General features: G+C 38.6%; 1 protein-coding gene across 2 annotated transcripts in view; it reads left to right on the top strand.

Moving 5' to 3' along the window:
- LOC109061460 (zinc finger protein 512B-like) overlaps positions 1 to 18,477 on the top strand; it is a 57,695-nt gene that overhangs the window by 32,776 nt on the left and 6,442 nt on the right. For both annotated transcript variants that reach the window (XM_042712754.1, XM_042712755.1), the window contains exons 7-11: positions 2,072 to 2,143; positions 5,127 to 5,261; positions 5,946 to 6,073; positions 15,247 to 15,336; positions 18,052 to 18,150. In XM_042712754.1, the coding sequence (XP_042568688.1) occupies positions 2,072 to 2,143; positions 5,127 to 5,261; positions 5,946 to 6,073; positions 15,247 to 15,336; positions 18,052 to 18,150 (524 nt within the window). The remainder of the gene's footprint in view (positions 1 to 2,071; positions 2,144 to 5,126; positions 5,262 to 5,945; positions 6,074 to 15,246; positions 15,337 to 18,051; positions 18,151 to 18,477) is intronic.

Below are 18,477 nucleotides of genomic sequence, written 5' to 3' on the forward strand. Positions count from 1 at the left end.
AAACCCCTGTCCATGGTAATACCATGATATTCTTTGAAGTACCATATGTAATACCGTAATGCATGAATATGCTAATCATTCAGTACCATGGTACCACTACAGTACAATAAGTTTGGCTCGCTGGCCAGGGGCCGGTGTGAGAGACTTTGTGGCCAGTAACATCAAGTACAAGCATTTTTATAACATTTGGTTTTCTGTGACATTTGAATGTGAATCCTGCTTGTCAATTTTTTTGTTTGTTTTTTACCTTTCAGCTACATAAAGTGAACTAGTTAACTGACAAGTTGTGGAATTTTTTATTTTTTATACAGGATGACTTGTGATTGGAGGCATAATTACAAACAAGTGATAGAAAATCAGTAATGTTTTATGTCTATGTACGCCATCATTTTCTAGCAGGTGTTTACAATTTATTGTTGCCTTAAAATGTCCTATATGATTTATAATTTATAACTATTATTGTAAATCTTCGTAAAGTTTAAATATTTTTTTGTTCATCAAAATTTATGTTCTTTAAAGTTTTTGCAAAAAAGGAACTCTTCTGTATATACATATATAAAAAAATTATAATAAATTAAAAAATAATTATTAAATAATACATGTAAATTTAATACCTAATACATCTAAATATATGATTTACATTTAAAATAATTGTAAAATTGTAATTAATTGTTTTTATCATTTGTGTTGTTTCCATTGAAAATGTGGGTGAAAACCTGCATCCTAGTTTTTTTTTTTTTTTTTTTTTTTTACAAACAAAAGACGTAAAAAATGATAATAAAATCATGTTTTTAATCATTTTAAATATTAAATAATAAATGTAAAAATAACACATTTAACATTCTACATGTAAAAATAAAATTATACATTTAAATTCAGTAAAATTGCATTTTTTAATATAATTTTTTTTTTGTGTTGTTGCCAGTTAAAATGTGGGCAAAAAAGTTTAAGTTATTTACAAAAATATACTTTACTGTGTACGTGAAAAAATGTTTTTTAAATAATTTATTTCAAATAATTAATTTAAAAATAAAACATTTGCAATTATATTATACATTTAAATACAGTTTATTTATTTATTTTTATTTTGTTGTTTGCACTGAAAATATAGTCATTTGTGGTAAAAAGTGAGAAATCTGAACTACTGGTCAGATCTCAAAAAGTCTGTTTGATTGAATTGAATGTTAGAAGAATAGAATGTTTCACATTTTCACAAAGAATTTTTTTTTCTTTTTTCCGCAAATGCAGTTTCACTCTAAGTAATGAAACTTGCCTTTGGATGATTCTGCAAACTATCATGTTAATAATTCATAACCAGAGATCCATCATCTAGAAAAGTAGTTTCAAAAGGGTAAAGTGCCCAGTGCTCTATACTTTCTGTACTACAATTTCCAGAGTTCAGTCTCAAAATTGCTATAACAGTTCTCATTAAGGCGCCCCAGAATGCTCTCATTGACTTTTGTAGGAAATGGTGGCCTGGCTCTTTAAGCAGCAGTGTGTAAGTTCTCTGTGTTAGATCCGTCTGAGGTCTGCTGGTCATTAAGTCTCTCTGGTAGCTGATGGCGGCTGCTGTCTCTGTCTGTGCCTGGCAGAGACGCAGTGTGTCTGCGAGATGTCAGCGTGGCTCATGCTGTGAGTCCGCTATTTATGGCCTTTGTTTGGGTACACGATCCCTTCGTTTGTTGTTCCACGCCAGATCCAGGGCTGAGGACAGTGTGTGTGTCCATGTCTGAAATGTCAGGAAAAATGCGCTAGAGCAGCTGTGTTTGTGTGACATAAGCTGATAATCAAAGACTATGCAAACACATATACACATACAAACAGAGACGCGTAACATATCTGCTCTCTGCTCCCATGACTGGTTCATGAAGCTGTCTCAGTTTCTCCACCGGAGGAACCGCAGCAGGTGCTTATTCACCTCTGCTGTGCTGAGCTTTATTAACTTAGAGCTGAAGCTCATGAGCATTGTTGTTTAGCACTGCATGTTGTCATAGAGCAACCATGAATGTAGCTCTTTGCCTTGTTATTGTGATGTTTGACCGCTTGTTGTTGTTCTTCTCATTTGAGCCAGGGAGGAAGCAGAAAACTCCAAAGAAGTTCACCGGGGAGCAGCCGTCTATTTCAGGCACATTCGGTTTGAAAGGTAATGCAAACACACACGCTCATACACCTTTTTATAAAAGGTTGGAGACTTATCATGACTTCTGTTGTTCTCAAAGTCTGAAATCGTTTTAATTAATAATTAAGTGAATTATTATTGCTAAAGACTTATTTTAAACCTTTACTTTTTGCATTTTATGTGAGAAGGATTATTTTGTCATTCATTTTCATCCACACAGTGAGTTAGTAAACTCACTCTTCCTATCCTCTCATCTGTTCTTCCAGCCAGTAAACAGCATTTTTTATTAAGGGCCGATATTTGCCCTCTGGATTTAATTTGGAGGGGGATTTATTTTTGTAGCCATAAAAATAAACACAGTGTGCCGTCCATATCAAAAATATAAAACAAAAACACACAGAAAATTTATAACACATAAAAAAAAAAAACACAAATCAACAAAAAACAAAAAAAAAAATATATATAATATTTAATAACAGTATTGGTAAATGACTAAATAGTAAACGTACTGCTGGGACACACAGAGCACAGAAATGCAAACCACTGCATGCAGATGGGTACCCGTTGGGTGAACCACTATTATTTGGGAACGGGAAGAAGCCGCTTTATATTAAATGTGCACATTTTCATGTGTTTGTGCGGAGTGTGGAAGCTGAGTGATAGTGTGCTTATACTGCATGACAGTTAACTTGGAGGCACCGGAGTGAAAATACTTTTTGGTCATACAGACAAGAATAATTACATCATTCGAATCTGTTAAGGGTCTACATTTGTTTGTGTACACTCACAATAACAACAAAATGTTGTGCGCTGTAAAATAATGAAACCAAACAGGATACTATTTCTGCTGTCTCGATCCCTGTGAACATGAGCGCGTCGAAAATGAACCGACATGCTTCATAAAGATATGAGAAATATCTCTATAGAACGTTAAATGCTTTAATAATGAACCAGTTCAAATATAAAACAAATATTCTCAGATTATGTAATCTGTATGATACATGTAGGCTATATTGTGTATATTCAACTAAATATATTCAAGCCATGTGAATTCATTGTAGCATTTTGGAGAAAAGCAACAATTCTTTCCGGCAAACTCTTCACTGATAAAATGTTTGTGGCGGTGTGCTGAAAACGGGGCACGTCAGTTGCCGCTTCACTCACTGTCTTCTTGTGAAAAGCTGAAACAGGCTCAGATGGCAGAATTTCTCTTTCTCGCTTTACGTGAATTCTTGAAAAACTGTAATATTTAACTTTGTTTAACTGCCATTTTCACTGCATGTTAATGAACTCTCATGCAAAAAGATGACCAGAGCTTAAGCTACGAACAGCACGTGACATAATTAAACCAATTCACTGCGTTTTAGTTAGTCAGTCTATCAGAGTAATAAATCAACAATTCTTTAATTTTTTCACGGACATGTAAATGAGGGGCCCTAGACCCCCCAGGCTCACTGGTATGCACAATTTGTTCAAAATAGATTGTTTACATGATGTATGCAATAGTTTAATATTGTTTACACAATGATTTATTTATTTATTTTTTTACATGTTGGACTGTGTTTCTACATAAATGAGAAAATAAATGAGTTCTGTCTACCTCATGTAGAAGACTTAATGCGGGTGCGGTTCGGGTCATGGTCATTTTATGTCAAACAGGTCAGGTCAGATACACCAATTAAATTGGTGTTGCTGTCGGATAACGGGTCGGGTGTCTTGTTAATAACTGCGGTTATGGGGCGGTTGCAGATTTATCAAACAGGACCCTGCCCACAAGGCCCACTGAGCCCAGAGGTTGAGCTGCACCACAACACCTACTAAGCCCAGAGGCGGAGCTGCATGTTGGGGCCCACTAAGCCCAGAAGCGCAGCTGCACCAAAAGTCCCAATGGGACTGTACAATCACAAACTAAATGTTTACATCAGACCTTGCTTCATGCTTTATGACATGCCTTGAAGAGAATCTTCAGAATTTCTAAATATTTAAGGCTTTTGGTATTGAACCAGTCCATCTTCCATCTCAAAAATGAAGAAGTTCTCCATGGACTTCAATGTAGTTTTTGTTTCAGGTTCTAAACCCATATTTGTAACTCTTGTAGACCTAGAATAAAGAACATCAAGTAACACTTTCCAGTAAGGTTCTGTTAGTCAACATTAGTTAATGCAATTAACAATGAGTAATACATTTGTTACAATATTTATTAATCATAATAAAAATACATTTGTTCATTGTTATGTTAACTTATGTCCATTAACTAATATTAAAAGATACAACTTGTTTTTAAGAATGTATTAGTAAAGGCTTATTTGAAAACTACACGGTATGTGTGTTGGACCAAGGCTCCGGCCCTCCAGGATTTTGACACCTCTACTTTAGAAGATATTGTTCATTGTTAGTTCATGTTAACTAATGTAGCTAACTAATATTAACAAATTGAGCCTTATTTTAAAGTGTTACCAGAATTACAAATTCTGAGATTTCAAAAAGAGAGCAGAATTTATTTCAGAGGTATTCTTTGCTCATATCATTTAAATTTCAGTGGAATTTTTATTACAATCATTGCCATGACCCCTTCTTTTTATGACTGACTACTTTACAGTAGTTTGTTGTCAGTGTTATATCAGAAGTGACTTTGACTTTCAGAATTTAGTCCTGGCCTCCTTTCAATAAACACTCCTTGAGATTTCAGTGGTATTTCTGCCCCTGTATGTTTATAATTAGCAACCGTATACTCTAATGGTAATTACCCCTGTTGGTGCTAATAGCGGATCTATGAGGTCTATTCTAGAAGTGTTTCATTTCCTGTTGAAGTTATAATGGCACATGTTCAAGAAACACTGCACCACAAGACAGACTACAACACAACAAGCCCCTTTGACCACCAGGAGAGTTTGAGAGTTTATTTTTCTCATTTCTCTTTTGTTTGTTCTTTTTTAGTCATACTTTTAGTTTTGTGACTTGTGAGGTCTCTGCTTTCCCTGATTGTAATTTGTTATGTGTTGTACAGGAATGAATAAGGTGGAGGAGAAGTTGAAAGCAGGTCGGATGAAGAGGGCGGAAGGGGCTCTATTCACTGAGGAGTCCCAGAGGAAGCAGTCGGTTCAAGCTCCCACCAGAAAAGAAGCTGCTGCTATCAGTTCAGGTCTCTCTCTCTCGGCTCTGCTCTGCATGTTTGCATACCAAAGCAGCGCAAAATAGCACAAATAGTGCAAAATAGTACAAATAGTACTAATAATAGTACGTCAAGTAAATAGTACTATTATAAAATAAAGTTAAAAACCCCAAAAATAAATTAATGTTATGCATATGAAATAATCTAAATTAAATAAATGTGAAATAATATAGAAATGTACTGTACCGTTTGAAAGTTAAAAAGTTTTATTAATTAAAATAGTCAGTAAATGCAATTTAAAAAAAAAAATTCTTTTTAGCTTTCTATTCATCAAAGAATCCTGAAAAAAAAAATTATCATGGCTTCCACAAAAATATTAAGAAGAAAAACTGTTTTCAGCATTGATAATAATAGGATCATGTGACTCTGATGACTGGAGTTATGATGCTGAAAATTTAGCTTTGTACCACAAGAATAAATTGCATTTTAAAATACATTAAAAGTGAAAAAAGTTCTTTTAAATTATAAAACATATTTCAAAATATTATTAATTTTTATTGTATTATTTATTTATTTATTTTTATAAAATAAGTGCAGTCTTAGTGAGCATAAGAGACTTCTTTCAAAAACCGACCCCTAACTTTTAAACAGTGGTGTAACTTACTTTAATGTAATTTTCATTAAATGTGTTTTATCTTAATCTTTCTGTCTCAGTTCCCCCTGCTGAAGCCCAGTGGCAGAACACCATCTCTGAGAGAGGGGAAGTGGTCTGTCCCACCTGCTCTGTTGTCACTCGCAAGACCGTCCACGGTCTCAAGAAGCACATGGAGATCTGTCAGAAGGTCAGAGGTCACTCTAAAACACACTATTGTCATTATCACAACACTAGCGTAGGCTTAGAGGAACACGTTATTTTATAAATTACTCTCAAATTCTCAGCGGACAGATTTGTGAAGATAAGGTTGTTCTGGGCATCCCAACTAGCCCAGCCAATGGAGTTTACATTGAGACTATCTGTTTGTTTATCAGTTAGCAAACAAGAAAAGTGTTCAGGAAACCTATTTGAAAATTATTTTGTTGGTACCAGTGGCACAGAATGACTTACTTTACCCTTGAATCAAACACATTGGTCCCTTCTCTTCACTATCTGAGGCAGAAGTCTCCAAACTCATCCTTTCTAATCATCTTACTACTTGTCCGCTTGATCCTATTCCATCTCATCTCCTTCAAGCCATTTCTCCTGCAGTTGTACCTGCACTCACTCACATCATTAACATATCCCTCCACACTGGTGTTTTTCCCTAAACATTTAGACAGGCACGTATATCTCCACTACTTAAGAAACCCACCCTCAACCCATATCTTTTAGAGAACTACAGACCAGTTTCCCTTTCTTCCTTTCATTGCAGAAACACTTGAACGAGCTGTATTCAACCAAGTCTCTGCCTTTCACACACAGAACAACCTCCTTGACAGCAACCAATCTGGCTTCAGAAGTAGACATTCAACTGAGACTGCCTTGCTCTCAGTTGTTGAAGCCCAAAGACTGGCAAGAGCGGAATCCAAATCTTCAATACTTATCTTGCTTGATCTGTCCGCTGCTTTTGACACGGTTAACCACCAGATCCTCCTGTTAACCCTACTGGCAAAGGACATCTCAGGAACCGCACTCCAGTGGTTTGAGTCTTACCTATCAGATAGGTCCTTCAAAGTATCTTGGAGAAGTGAGGTGTCTAAGTCGCAACATCTAACTACTGGGGTGCCTCAGGGCTCAGTTCTTGGACCACTTCTCTTCTCTGTCTACATGGCATCATTAGGATCTGTAATTCAGAAACATGGCTTTTCATATCACTGTTATGCTGATGACACTCAACTCTACCTCTCATTACATCCTGATGATCCGACGATAGCTGCTCGCATCTCAGCTTGTCTAACAGACATTTCTTGCTGGATGAAGGACCATCACCTTCAACTCAGCCTTGCAAAGACAGAACTGCTTGTGGTTCCAGCAAACACATCATTTCATCACAATTTCACCATCCAGTTAGGCACATCAACCACAACTCCTTCAAAAACAGCCAGAAACCTTGGAGTTATGATTGATGATCAGCTAACTTTCTCAGACCACATTGCTAAAACTGTCCGGTCCTGCAGAGTTGCTTTATTCAACATCAAGAAGATCAGGCCCTTTCTTTCGGAACATGCTGCACAACTCCTTGTTCAAGCTCTTGTTCTGTCCAGGCTGGACTATTGCAACGCTCTCTTGGCAGTTCTTCCAGCCAGTTCTATCAAACCTTTACAATTAATCCAGAACGTGGCAGCAAGATTAATTTTTAATGAGCCAAAAAGAATGCACGTCACACCTCTGTTTATCAATTTGCACTGGCTACCAATAGCTGCTCGCATAAAATTCAAGGCATTGATGTTTGCCTACAAAACCACCACTGGCCCTGCACCCCTTTACCTAAATTCATTACTACAGACTTATGTGCCCTCTAGAAGCTTGCATTCTACAAGTGAACGTCGCTGGATTGTGCCATCCCAAAGAAGCACAAAGTCATCTTTACGGACTTTTAAATTAAATGTTCCCTCCTGGTGGAATGACCTGCCCAACTCAATCCGAACAGCTGAGTCCTTAGCCATCTTCAAGAATCGGCTTAAAACACATCTCTTCCATCTTTATTTGACCCTCTAACTTTAGCACTCACTATTCAAATTCTATTCTTATATATATATATATATATATATATATATATATATATATATATATATATATATATATATTTTTCTATTCTATCTGTTATCTAACTAGCTTTCTAATCTTTTTGTATTCTATCTGTTTTCTTTTCATTTATTATACAATTAACAAAAAAAAAAAATAACACTAACACTATCTATCCCTATTCATTCTATATTCCATCTTATATATTATATTATTTAAAATAAAAAAGCCCTTGCTACGTGTACTGCGTTAAGTTAACTGAGACTTGTTATAGCACTTGTATATCATTGCTCTTTTGTTGATTCTGATTGCTTCCATTGTCCTCATTTGTAAGTCGGTTTGGATAAAAGCGTCTGCTAAATGACTAAATGTAAATGTAAATGTTTGAGAAACTTGTTTACCTTTCTTAAGATTTTGACCGCAATTCCCTCATTCTAAGGTCTTGTACCTTAGTTATTGGTAACCCAAACGTTCCATGTGACCTCTTCTTACAACCGCGCTCCTCCAAAGAAGACAACATCTGTCTCAGTTTTCTAAACACATCAAACGTAATGTGGCAGATGTGCTCAAGCTCTTCCATATGAAGTAAGACAAAGCTTTATCCATGAAACTCAAGCAGAAAGAATTTCTGACTGTGAATCGTATGTAAAAACATTCTTACATAAATTGTCATACCCAGTTCATTGGTCTGGTTTATGTAAGAATGGATTTATGAGCGATTTTCACAGAAATTTGTTCTGCTTGCATTTTGTGAATGAGGCCCAAAGAATGAACGAAAGAGAGGGAATCAAACCTTTAATGGATGACTCTTTCTCTGTTATTTATACAACCAAATGGCAGAGGAAGCGGAGAGGAGAATGTTTCAGGCATGCAATTAGACACCTCTCTCTCAGGACCTCGCGCATGGGGCCAGAGGGAGCCATTAAGGGCACTTTATTGATTGGGCATCTGTGAGTGGCCCTGCCTTGTGTGCATCTGGAGTTGAGTATTATACTGCCAGCCCAGTGTATAGCACAACTCTATAAAAATGATGACATGTCTATTAAAGGGGGAATCGATCGGCTGCATTATGGCGGGGTCACAAGTAATTGTAGTTTCCCTGACCTCTTCCTCGGCCCTGTGGGAAATCAATGATGACTGTGATGGCCATTAAGGGAGAAGACATTTTATGGCAAAGGAAATTCATTAAAATGATAATCATTGACCTTATTTTCTCATTTGTGTTTTTTTGAATGTCAATGCAGAAATGAATAATTTTATTCTGCAAGTATGCATTAAATTGATCAAGTGCCATAATCACATTTATAATTTATATACAAAAGAAGCAGCATAACCTTTTTTCAACATTGATAATAATAAGAAATGTTTCTTGACCAGCAAATCATCAAATAAGAATGATTTCTGAAGGATCATGTCATCATAGGAATAAATTACATTTTATAATATATTCAAATAGAACTATTTGAACTATAGAACTATTATTTTAAACTGTAATAAAAATCCCACAATATTACTGTTTTTTTCCTGTATTTAGTAAATGCAGACTTTGTGAGCATGAGAGTCTTCTTTCAAAAACTCTGGCAAAAAGCAAATTGATTTTCGCCCCAAAGTGTTCATGGAACAAAAGCTAATTTTTGCTTGCCATTGTAAATTTTTCACATACCTAGAAAGTGAATCCTGTATCAGATATTCAAATGATTCACTGCAGAATACAAACCATCTGAGAATACAGATTTCACTTGCTTCAATGCAAATAATGGAATGCTTTGTCAAATGAATTTTTCTCTGCCGTGAACTGAATAGGTCAATTAGAATGCATGTTTCACGTCTGTCTCTGTAACGAAGACTGACGCGGTTGTGGGTTTGAATCCATGTGCAGAGTTTTATTAAGCACCACAGCACAAACAGAGGCAAACGGAGAGCAGAGATCATGGTCAATAAGCAGGCAGAGGGTCACAAACAATAGCGGCAGTCGAGATAGCAAACACATCCAAATCGTTAGTCCAAAAGACGAGGTCAAAGGCAGGCAAAAGACATACACAAGCAAACAATCCGTGACTATGAAATACGCTTGGTAGAGACAGGGTAAACTGGCAATACTTCGCAACATAATGCACAAACAACATGGCTTATAACATGTGCCGGCAGGAAGTGATGAGAGAAGAAGCGGCAGTGTTCAGTATTCGGGAGATGGCTCCCTCTGGCGGTTGGATGAATGAATGGCGGATGCAGATGTTACAGAATCCCTCCCCCTATGAACACCTCCAGGTGTTCTCTGAGGCCGTCCCCTTGGTCTGGGTGCAGGACGATTAGGGTGTGCCTGGTGGAACTCCTGGGTCAACGACGGGTCTAGAATGTCCTTGGCAGCCACCCAAGATCTCTCCTCTGGACCATAGCCTTCCCAGTCCACCAGGTATTGCAAACGGCCCCCCATGACGCCTGGAATCCAGAATCTCCTTTACCAAGTAAGCTGGGGCTCCATCAATGTCAAGTGGCGGAGGAGGTTCTCTCTCCTCAGTAGTGGGGCCGAAGCAGGGTGGACCGGTTTCAACAGAGATACATGAAAAGAGGGAGAGATACGGTAATGAGCAGGAAGCTCTAGCCTGTAAATTACTGGATTAATCCGTCGTAAGATACGAAATGGGCCTACATACCGTGGGCTGAGCTTCCTGCTGGGGAGCCGCAACCGTAGGTCCCGAGTCGACAACCAGACCTTCTGGCCCGGCTGATAGTTGGGATGGGGACGCCTCCTGTGGTCTGCCTTGATCCTCTGGGCTCTGATCGCCCTTTGCAGCCTCACATGGGCACTGTCCCACACACGTTCACTTCTTCTGACCCAATCGTCCACCGCAGGCACTTCAGAAGGTTCCCCAGACCAAGGGAACATGGGAGGCTGATAACCTAGAACACACTTGAAGGGGGTGAGCCCTGTCGATGAATGAGTGAGTGAGTTCTGTGCATATTCCGCCCAAGGTAAAAAGTCACTCCAACGTTGTTGTTCCCGACTACAATAAGATCTGAGATAACGCCCCAATTCCTGATTTAGTCTCTCAACCTGTCCATTAACCTGAGGATGATAGCCAGATGTTAAACTTACGTTAATGTCCAGTTGCTTGCAGAAAGCTTGCCACACACGAGATGTAAATTGTGAACCCCTATCAGAAACTATATCCTCTGGTATTCCATATACACGGAAAACATGTTGAAACAATGCTTGTTCAGTTTCCATAGCAGTGGGTAGGCCCCTTAGCGGGATAAGACGGCATGACTTAGAGAACCGATCAATAATTACCAGGATTGTGGTGTAGCCATTGGAGCTGGGCAGATCTGTAACGAAGTCCACGGCCAGGTGTGACCAGGGGCGCTGAGGAATTGGTAGGGGTTCAAGAAGACCAGCTGGTAGTTCTCGTGGTGTCTTGGACTGAGCACACACACTGCAAGACTTGACATACATAGAAACATCATTAAATAGATTAGGCCACCAAAAGGAGTTACGCACCATTTCTACTGTCCGTTGAATGCCAGGATGCCCGGAGCTCAACGATGTATGCACCCCATTGTATAATTCGTTGGCGGAGAGACCTAGGGACATAATGACGGTCAGGGGGACAATCTGGTGGCGTGGGTTCTGTTTGCCTTTCACGTTTCACTTCACCAACCAAATACAAACAAATTGGTCCCACAATCACCGAAGGAGGTAGAATAGGCCCTTGGCAACAAGAAGTTTCATTTGAATCAAATCTTCGTGAAAGAGCGTCAGCCTTGCCGTTCTTGCTTCCTGGACGGTAAGTGACTGTGAACTGAAACCTAGTGAAAAATAATGACCAACGGGCTTGTCTAGGGTTGAGACGTTTAGCACCCTTGATGTACTCCAAATTCTTGTGGTCAGTAATAACCTGGAAAGGATGGCGAGCTCCCTCCAACCAGTGTCTCCACTCTGCCAGTGCTGCTTTAATTGACAACAGTTCCTTATTCCCCACATCATAGTTCTTTTCTGCAGTTGTTAGCTTTCTGGAAAAAAAAAGCACAGGGAAATACTTTTCCAGGGTTTCCATGTCTCTGCGACAGAACTGCTCCAATGCCGAAGCCGGAAGCATCTACTTCTACAATGAATGGTAATTCAGGATCCGGATGTTTCAAAATTGGGGCTGTAGTAAAACTGGTTTTCAGAGTCTCAAAGGCTGTCTGGGCAGACTGAGTCCAAGACAATTTCTTTGGTTTGCCCTTAAGCAATGAGGTTAGAGGAGCTGCAATGGAACTATAGTTACGGATAAACCTCCTATAGAAGTTAGCAAATCCCAAAAATCTTTGTAGCTCCTTTAGCGTGGTAGGACGTGGCCACTCTGTGACTGCCTCAACCTTTCCATTGTCCATCTCTGCTCCTTTATGACTTATCTTATAACCCAGAAAGGTGGTACTAGAAACGTGAAACTCACTTCTCTGCCTTGACATATAGATTGTTAGCCAGCAGTCGGGACAGAACATTTCTTACATGATGGATGTGCTGCTCACATGTCTTTGAATAGATCAGAATATCATCTATGTAAGCAATAACATAGTGGTTCAGAATGTCACGGAAAATCTCATTAATGAATGATTGGAACACAGACGGAGCATTGGCCAGGCCATACGGCATAACGGAGTATTCATAGTGCCCCCTGGTGGTGATAAATGCGGTCTTCCACTCATCACCCTCTCTGATTCTGATTAAATTATAGGCACTGCGCAGATCCAATTTAGTGAAAATAGTGGCTTCACGTAACTGTTCTAATGCAGGAGGAAATAATGGAAGTGGATACCTGTTCTTGACAGTCACTGTGTTGAGACCGCGGTAATCTATGCAGGGACGTAGACCTCCATCCTTTTTTTCAACAAAGAAGAAACCTGATGCTGCTGGCGACGTGGAAGGACGGATGAAACCGGATGCTAGAGCCTCCTCAATGTATTTTTCCATGGCCTGCGTTTCCGGAATGGTTAATGGATATACCTTGCTCTTGGGGGGTGCAGTGTACGGTAACAGTTCAATGGCGCAGTCCCAGGGTCGGTGCGGAGGTAACTGGGTGGCCTTGGTTTTACTGAAGACCTCGTTGTAGTCAGAATATTCTGGGGGAATAACAACTGATTTGTTAGATGCAGGGCTTTCAATGCTGGTGGTTAAACAGGGAAGTCGTAACGGGAGTTGAAGGCAATGGCTGTTACAATAATATGGCGACCATTTAGTAAGCTCCTTGGAGCTCCAGGAAATCTGTGGATCATGGATAGTTAGCCATGGATTCCCCAAGACTACCAATTGTTTTGGTGTAAATGTGACATACAAAGAAATAGTTTCTGAGTGGAACAGGCCAATCTTGACAGTAATGGGCACAGTTTGATGGGTAATTCCTCCACCAATAGGTTGGCTATTGATGGCAGTGATGTTAATAGGTGGTATGCACTGGATAACAGGTAGGTTGAGTTTATGGACCAAATCATGATGAATCAAATTCAATGCAGAACCGGAGTCAATTAGCGCTGGGACACAATGAGCAGAATTACCATGGTTGATTGTGAGGAGAAGATTAAAACAACTGGTCAGCATAGTAGTTAAGGAAGTACTCACTTTGATCTGGGAGGGCTTGTTAGGGCATGAACGACATTGATGACCTGATTGACCACAGTAGAAACACAGACGGTTAATTCGGCGTCGTTCCTTTTCCTCCACAGAAACTTTAGTGAAACCAATCTGCATGGGCTCAGCGGTTTCCTGATAGTTAGTGGCTGGGGTGGACATTGAAGTAGCAAGCAAACTCGGAGGGTTATTACGTAGAAGATTATCAATCTTGATAGCCATTGAAATCAGTTGATGGAGATCCGAGCTAACATCCTTGCAGGCCAGTTCAGCCTGTAATGTCTGATTGAGGCCCTGCTTAAACACTGGTTTCAATGCTACCTCATTCCAACCACTCTGTGCCGCTAGGGTGCGAAATTCAACTGCATAATCAGCAGCGGTGCGATTCCCTTGACGTAACTGTAGTAGCTGCACTGAAACGTCTCTCCCACCCGCTGGGTACTCAAATACTTCACGTAGTTGTTTGGCGAAGTAATCAAATGAGGTTCTTATACAATCATCCTGGTCCCAAACAGCTGATGCCCACTCGAGCGCTCTTCCCGTTAACAATGACATCGTAAACGAGCACTTAGTCGAGTCTCTAAGAAACGCCTCGGGCTGGTTATCAAAATAGATTGTGCACTGACGCAAAAATCCCCTGCATTTTTCAGGTGAACCATCAAACTTATCTGATAGAGAAAATCTTACCGGATCAGGCCTGGTCGGTGGGAGGGATTGAATGTAGCGTGTTAGGTGTTCGTTTGTAGCTTGCAGAGAAGAGAGTTGGCCTTGGAACTCCTTTATCATTTCTGTTCTGATAAGCGAACGCGGCCTGTAGTTGCGTCAACTCTGCTGGATTCTGGTCAGGCGAAGAACACTGTAACGAAGACTGACGCGGTTGTGGGTTTGAATCCATGTGCAGAGTTTTATTAAGCACCACAGCACAAACAGAGGCAAACGGAGAGCAGAGATCGTGGTCAATAAGCAGGCAGAGGGTCACAAACAATAGCGGCAGTCGAGATAGCAAACACATCCAAATCGGTAGTCCAAAAGACGAGCTCAAAGGCAGGCAAAAGACATACACAAGCAAACAATCCGTGACTATGAAATACGCTTGGTAGAGACAGAGTAAACTGGCAATACTTCGCAACATAATGCACAAACAACATGGCTTATAACATGTGCCGGCAGGAAGTGATGAGAGAAGAAGCGGCAGTGTTCAGTATTCGGGAGATGGCTCCCTCTGGCGGTTGGATGAATGAATGGCGGATGCAGATGTTACAGTCTGAAAACCTAAATCTTATATCTTACTGATCAGCAAGTTAATTTTCACAAAAAAAGAAAAAAAAACTGACTGATAGGAAATGTTTCTTTGTTGCTGAATGAAGACAGTTGTTTTGTGTTAAAATTTTTGTGAATAGGCCTTGAATTTGTTCAAATAATTTACATTTACATTCAAGTTATTGTCAGCAGTCAAAGTTGTTACGTGGGGCTGGTAGGGAATATTTTTATGCTTTTCAGTGGAATAATCCTATGAATGCTTTATTTGTAAATTACTTTATTAGTTGACTGCTTTAAGCAGAAAAATACATAGTTCGCAGTTTGTATCATTGTGACTGGTATATCAAATATAAAATGGCACATTTATAAGCATGATTTCATGATATTTGAGGTGGACATCATAAAGTGTGGTCTTTTTCTTGTAGCTGCGGGACGCTCTCAAATGTCAGCAGTGTCAGAAACAGTTCCGATCAAAAGCTGGACTCAATTACCACTGCATGGCTGACCACATTAAGGTGAGCGGCGGTGCCTGTCATTTACATTTTTTTTTTTCAAATTAACTGGAGATCCATAGCAAAGCTTGTCAAAACTGATGAAAATATGATTTGAAATACAATGTATAAATCATTTAAACAATTAAAATTGCATCACCTTTAACATCAGCTCTTCTGAATATAAATGAAAAGTTCAGACTCTTAAAAAGTGTTGTTCTTTCTCTTCACTCTGAGCCATTACACTTTAGCATACTTTTATAAAGAGTACTAATTGTGGAAATAATATAGTTTAAACGAATGTGTGAACCAAATGTAATGTTTTAAGACACTGAATTGCATGATATTGAAAATTCATTTAAAATGTATCAGAGTCTACATTTATATTGTATGCAATTCACTTTTTTTTAAGTACGTCTTTATATGAAATATCATAATTACTTGTGTACTTGTCTTTGAAATATGGTTAAAGTGTACTGCCAAATGATCTGACAAGCATTTGTGGTGAACTAAAGGATACTTTAATGTCATTTCTTTTAAAACTTGTATGTCATATATTTAAATATTTTGGTAATTATACATTTGTAATATTGAAATTGTAATTTTTATCAAAAAACACACTACAGTAAAAATTGTGAAGTATTTTGCATGTGCTTTAGTATGTTATTCAAAACTCACTTAAATGGCCTTTTATTTAATTACAATGATATTACGAGCCAGTACAATTTTTAAAATATACTTTTAAGTTTTGAAGTGTAAGTGTACATTTAATAAAATTAAGAGCACTTCATCTTACCAGTGGACTCCACAGGAAAAAAAACAAAAAACAAAACTGTAACTATAGCACTTTAATACCTTTAAAAAACTAGTGGAGTTGTGTGTGTACAGTATATGCAGCAGAAGACTGTTTAATATTATATACAGTGTCTACTTCAGAGACCAGCGGCTGCCCTGTGTCCACATCGGCCTCTAATCTCTATTATATCTGACACCATCTCTATACTCCAGAATCACTTTAAGACCTAAAGCATCCATTATGTTCTAACATTTAACTGCACATATGGGAAAAGGTCTAGATCGTGTCTAGTAATGCCTTTTAAAACAGTCTTCAAGCAGTATTTCAACTGTAATGATTGTCTCTTGTTCCCCAGCCTTATTTCTGTACAGTAATAATTTCCTCAACATTCCTAAGCTATTAACAGCTTTCCTGCCAGTAATCTTCTCCACGGTAAATCATGGTAATCTGCCTTATGAGTAAAGTTCATCTGTTTTTTCCAGTCAAATTCAGCCAGTGTCTAAATAGGAATGGCACATCCCATAATGATGATGGTGTCCCTTGTGACCCTTGTGAGGTTTATTGTAAAAACATGAGAGAGAAACGCTGGTTAAAGAGGGCCATGAGGATGTAAGCTCCATCTGCCAGGCTCAAGCATTAGCTGCAAACAATATTTCCAATGAAATGTGTTAAATTATGCACAACCAAATGTCTCAGAAACAGTATGAAACATTAATGAGGATGTGCATTTAGGTCTGTGATTTGGTATTTGAGCCAGGTGCTGAGTCTCACTGAGCCAAACATTTGAGAATCAGCATAAGGTCTGGGCCACATTGCAGCTTATTCTAGCCAGGATCCGCCCACTTTGTCAGGAAGAGAATGACAAGTGTATAATGTGATTTCAGGGCAGGTTTCCTGAGGTAGTTGAAAACAAAATACTCCAAAAAAAATTGTGATTCACCAAAATGAACATTCTTGACCGAAAGTGAAACATTTGGGCACACTTGAAAACAACGGAGACAGATAAAAATAAATAGGGATGCACGATATATGATTTTTGCCGTAATCCGATATGCCAGTGTTTTTCAAATCATTTTAGCCAATAGCCGATGCTGATATATATTTCCCTCTGTTTTGAAGTCTCTCCTATGCTGAAATAATAAACAAATAATTTTTTTCATTTTGGTTAGTAAATTGAAAACCTTGAAAATAACTATAATAAAATCAATCAAAAAAAAAAAAAATTTTCAGACAGTTGAAACCTTTGAAACATTTTATTTGTGAATTTAACATTAAAAGATGGTCTAGAGCAAAAGAGCTGTAAAAAAATTCCTTACGTGTAAAAAAAATATTACATATTAATGAATAAATCTGTATATGTTACATCATTTATATGTTAAATCAGTCATGTTTGTGATTTTTATTCATGTAAGCCATAGCTTCTGACCTTTAAATCCAAACAGACTCGTGATTTTATGACATTGATACTGCTTGATTTATTCAGAAACACAAGTTTCTTAATGATATTTGTGTATTTCACTTTCATTTTATTACAAGAAAGCCAATACCGCCCCATAAGTAAATCTGTGTTTAGAGTGCCTCTAGGTATTACCACTGACATATTTTGGTTTAACAGTCTGCAAGTTAACTTTTTCAGAACTGAAGTTACATCTCAGGCTTAGCGTTCACCCCCAGGTGCTGTGTTGAGGTGTCTAGCATCCTGTTTAGTTTGGTCTCTTACTGTATGTCTCATTTCCCCTGCTGATGTTTTTGACAGGCCAAATACAGTGTTGTAAAATATGCTGCTATTAAGACGCCTTGAGTAAATGCTTCTCTATAAAGGTTTTGAAGAGTGCCAGGCATCTGGCTTTCAGAAAGCAGTGATTGGAAATGTTGTAAAGGCTTGAGGAAGAGTTTCTGGAAAGACACTAATGTGTTGCATTGTATTTGTTTCCCATTTGTAACCCTCGGCGACTGAAAATGTGTCTGAGGAGGAGCAGGAGGAGAGAGAGAGGCTACGCTGCATCCTCAAACAGATGGGCCGAATCAAATGTACCAGTGAGGTAGGAATTTGTCACTGGTGCCTGCCGTCTGTCTGTCTCCCTAGACGGCACTGGCTGTCCTTAATATGTCCTAATTTCTGTCTCCTTCCTGTCTCTCACTTTCTCTGTTTTGACTTTTGTCTACTTGTTCACACTTCAGTCTGTTTGGCTGTCTGTCTGTCTGTCTGTCTGTCTGTCTGTCTGTATCTCTGTATCTGTCTGTCTGTCTGTCTCTCTATATCTATCTGTCTGTCTGTATCTGTATGTCTGTATATATCTGTCTTTCTGTCTGTCTGTATATGTCTGTCTGTCTGTATTTGTCTGTCTGTCTGTCTGTCTGTCTGACTG

The sequence above is a fragment of the Cyprinus carpio genome, chromosome A23 (assembly GCF_018340385.1).
Source record: "Cyprinus carpio isolate SPL01 chromosome A23, ASM1834038v1, whole genome shotgun sequence".
Classification (NCBI taxonomy): domain Eukaryota; kingdom Metazoa; phylum Chordata; class Actinopteri; order Cypriniformes; family Cyprinidae; genus Cyprinus; species Cyprinus carpio.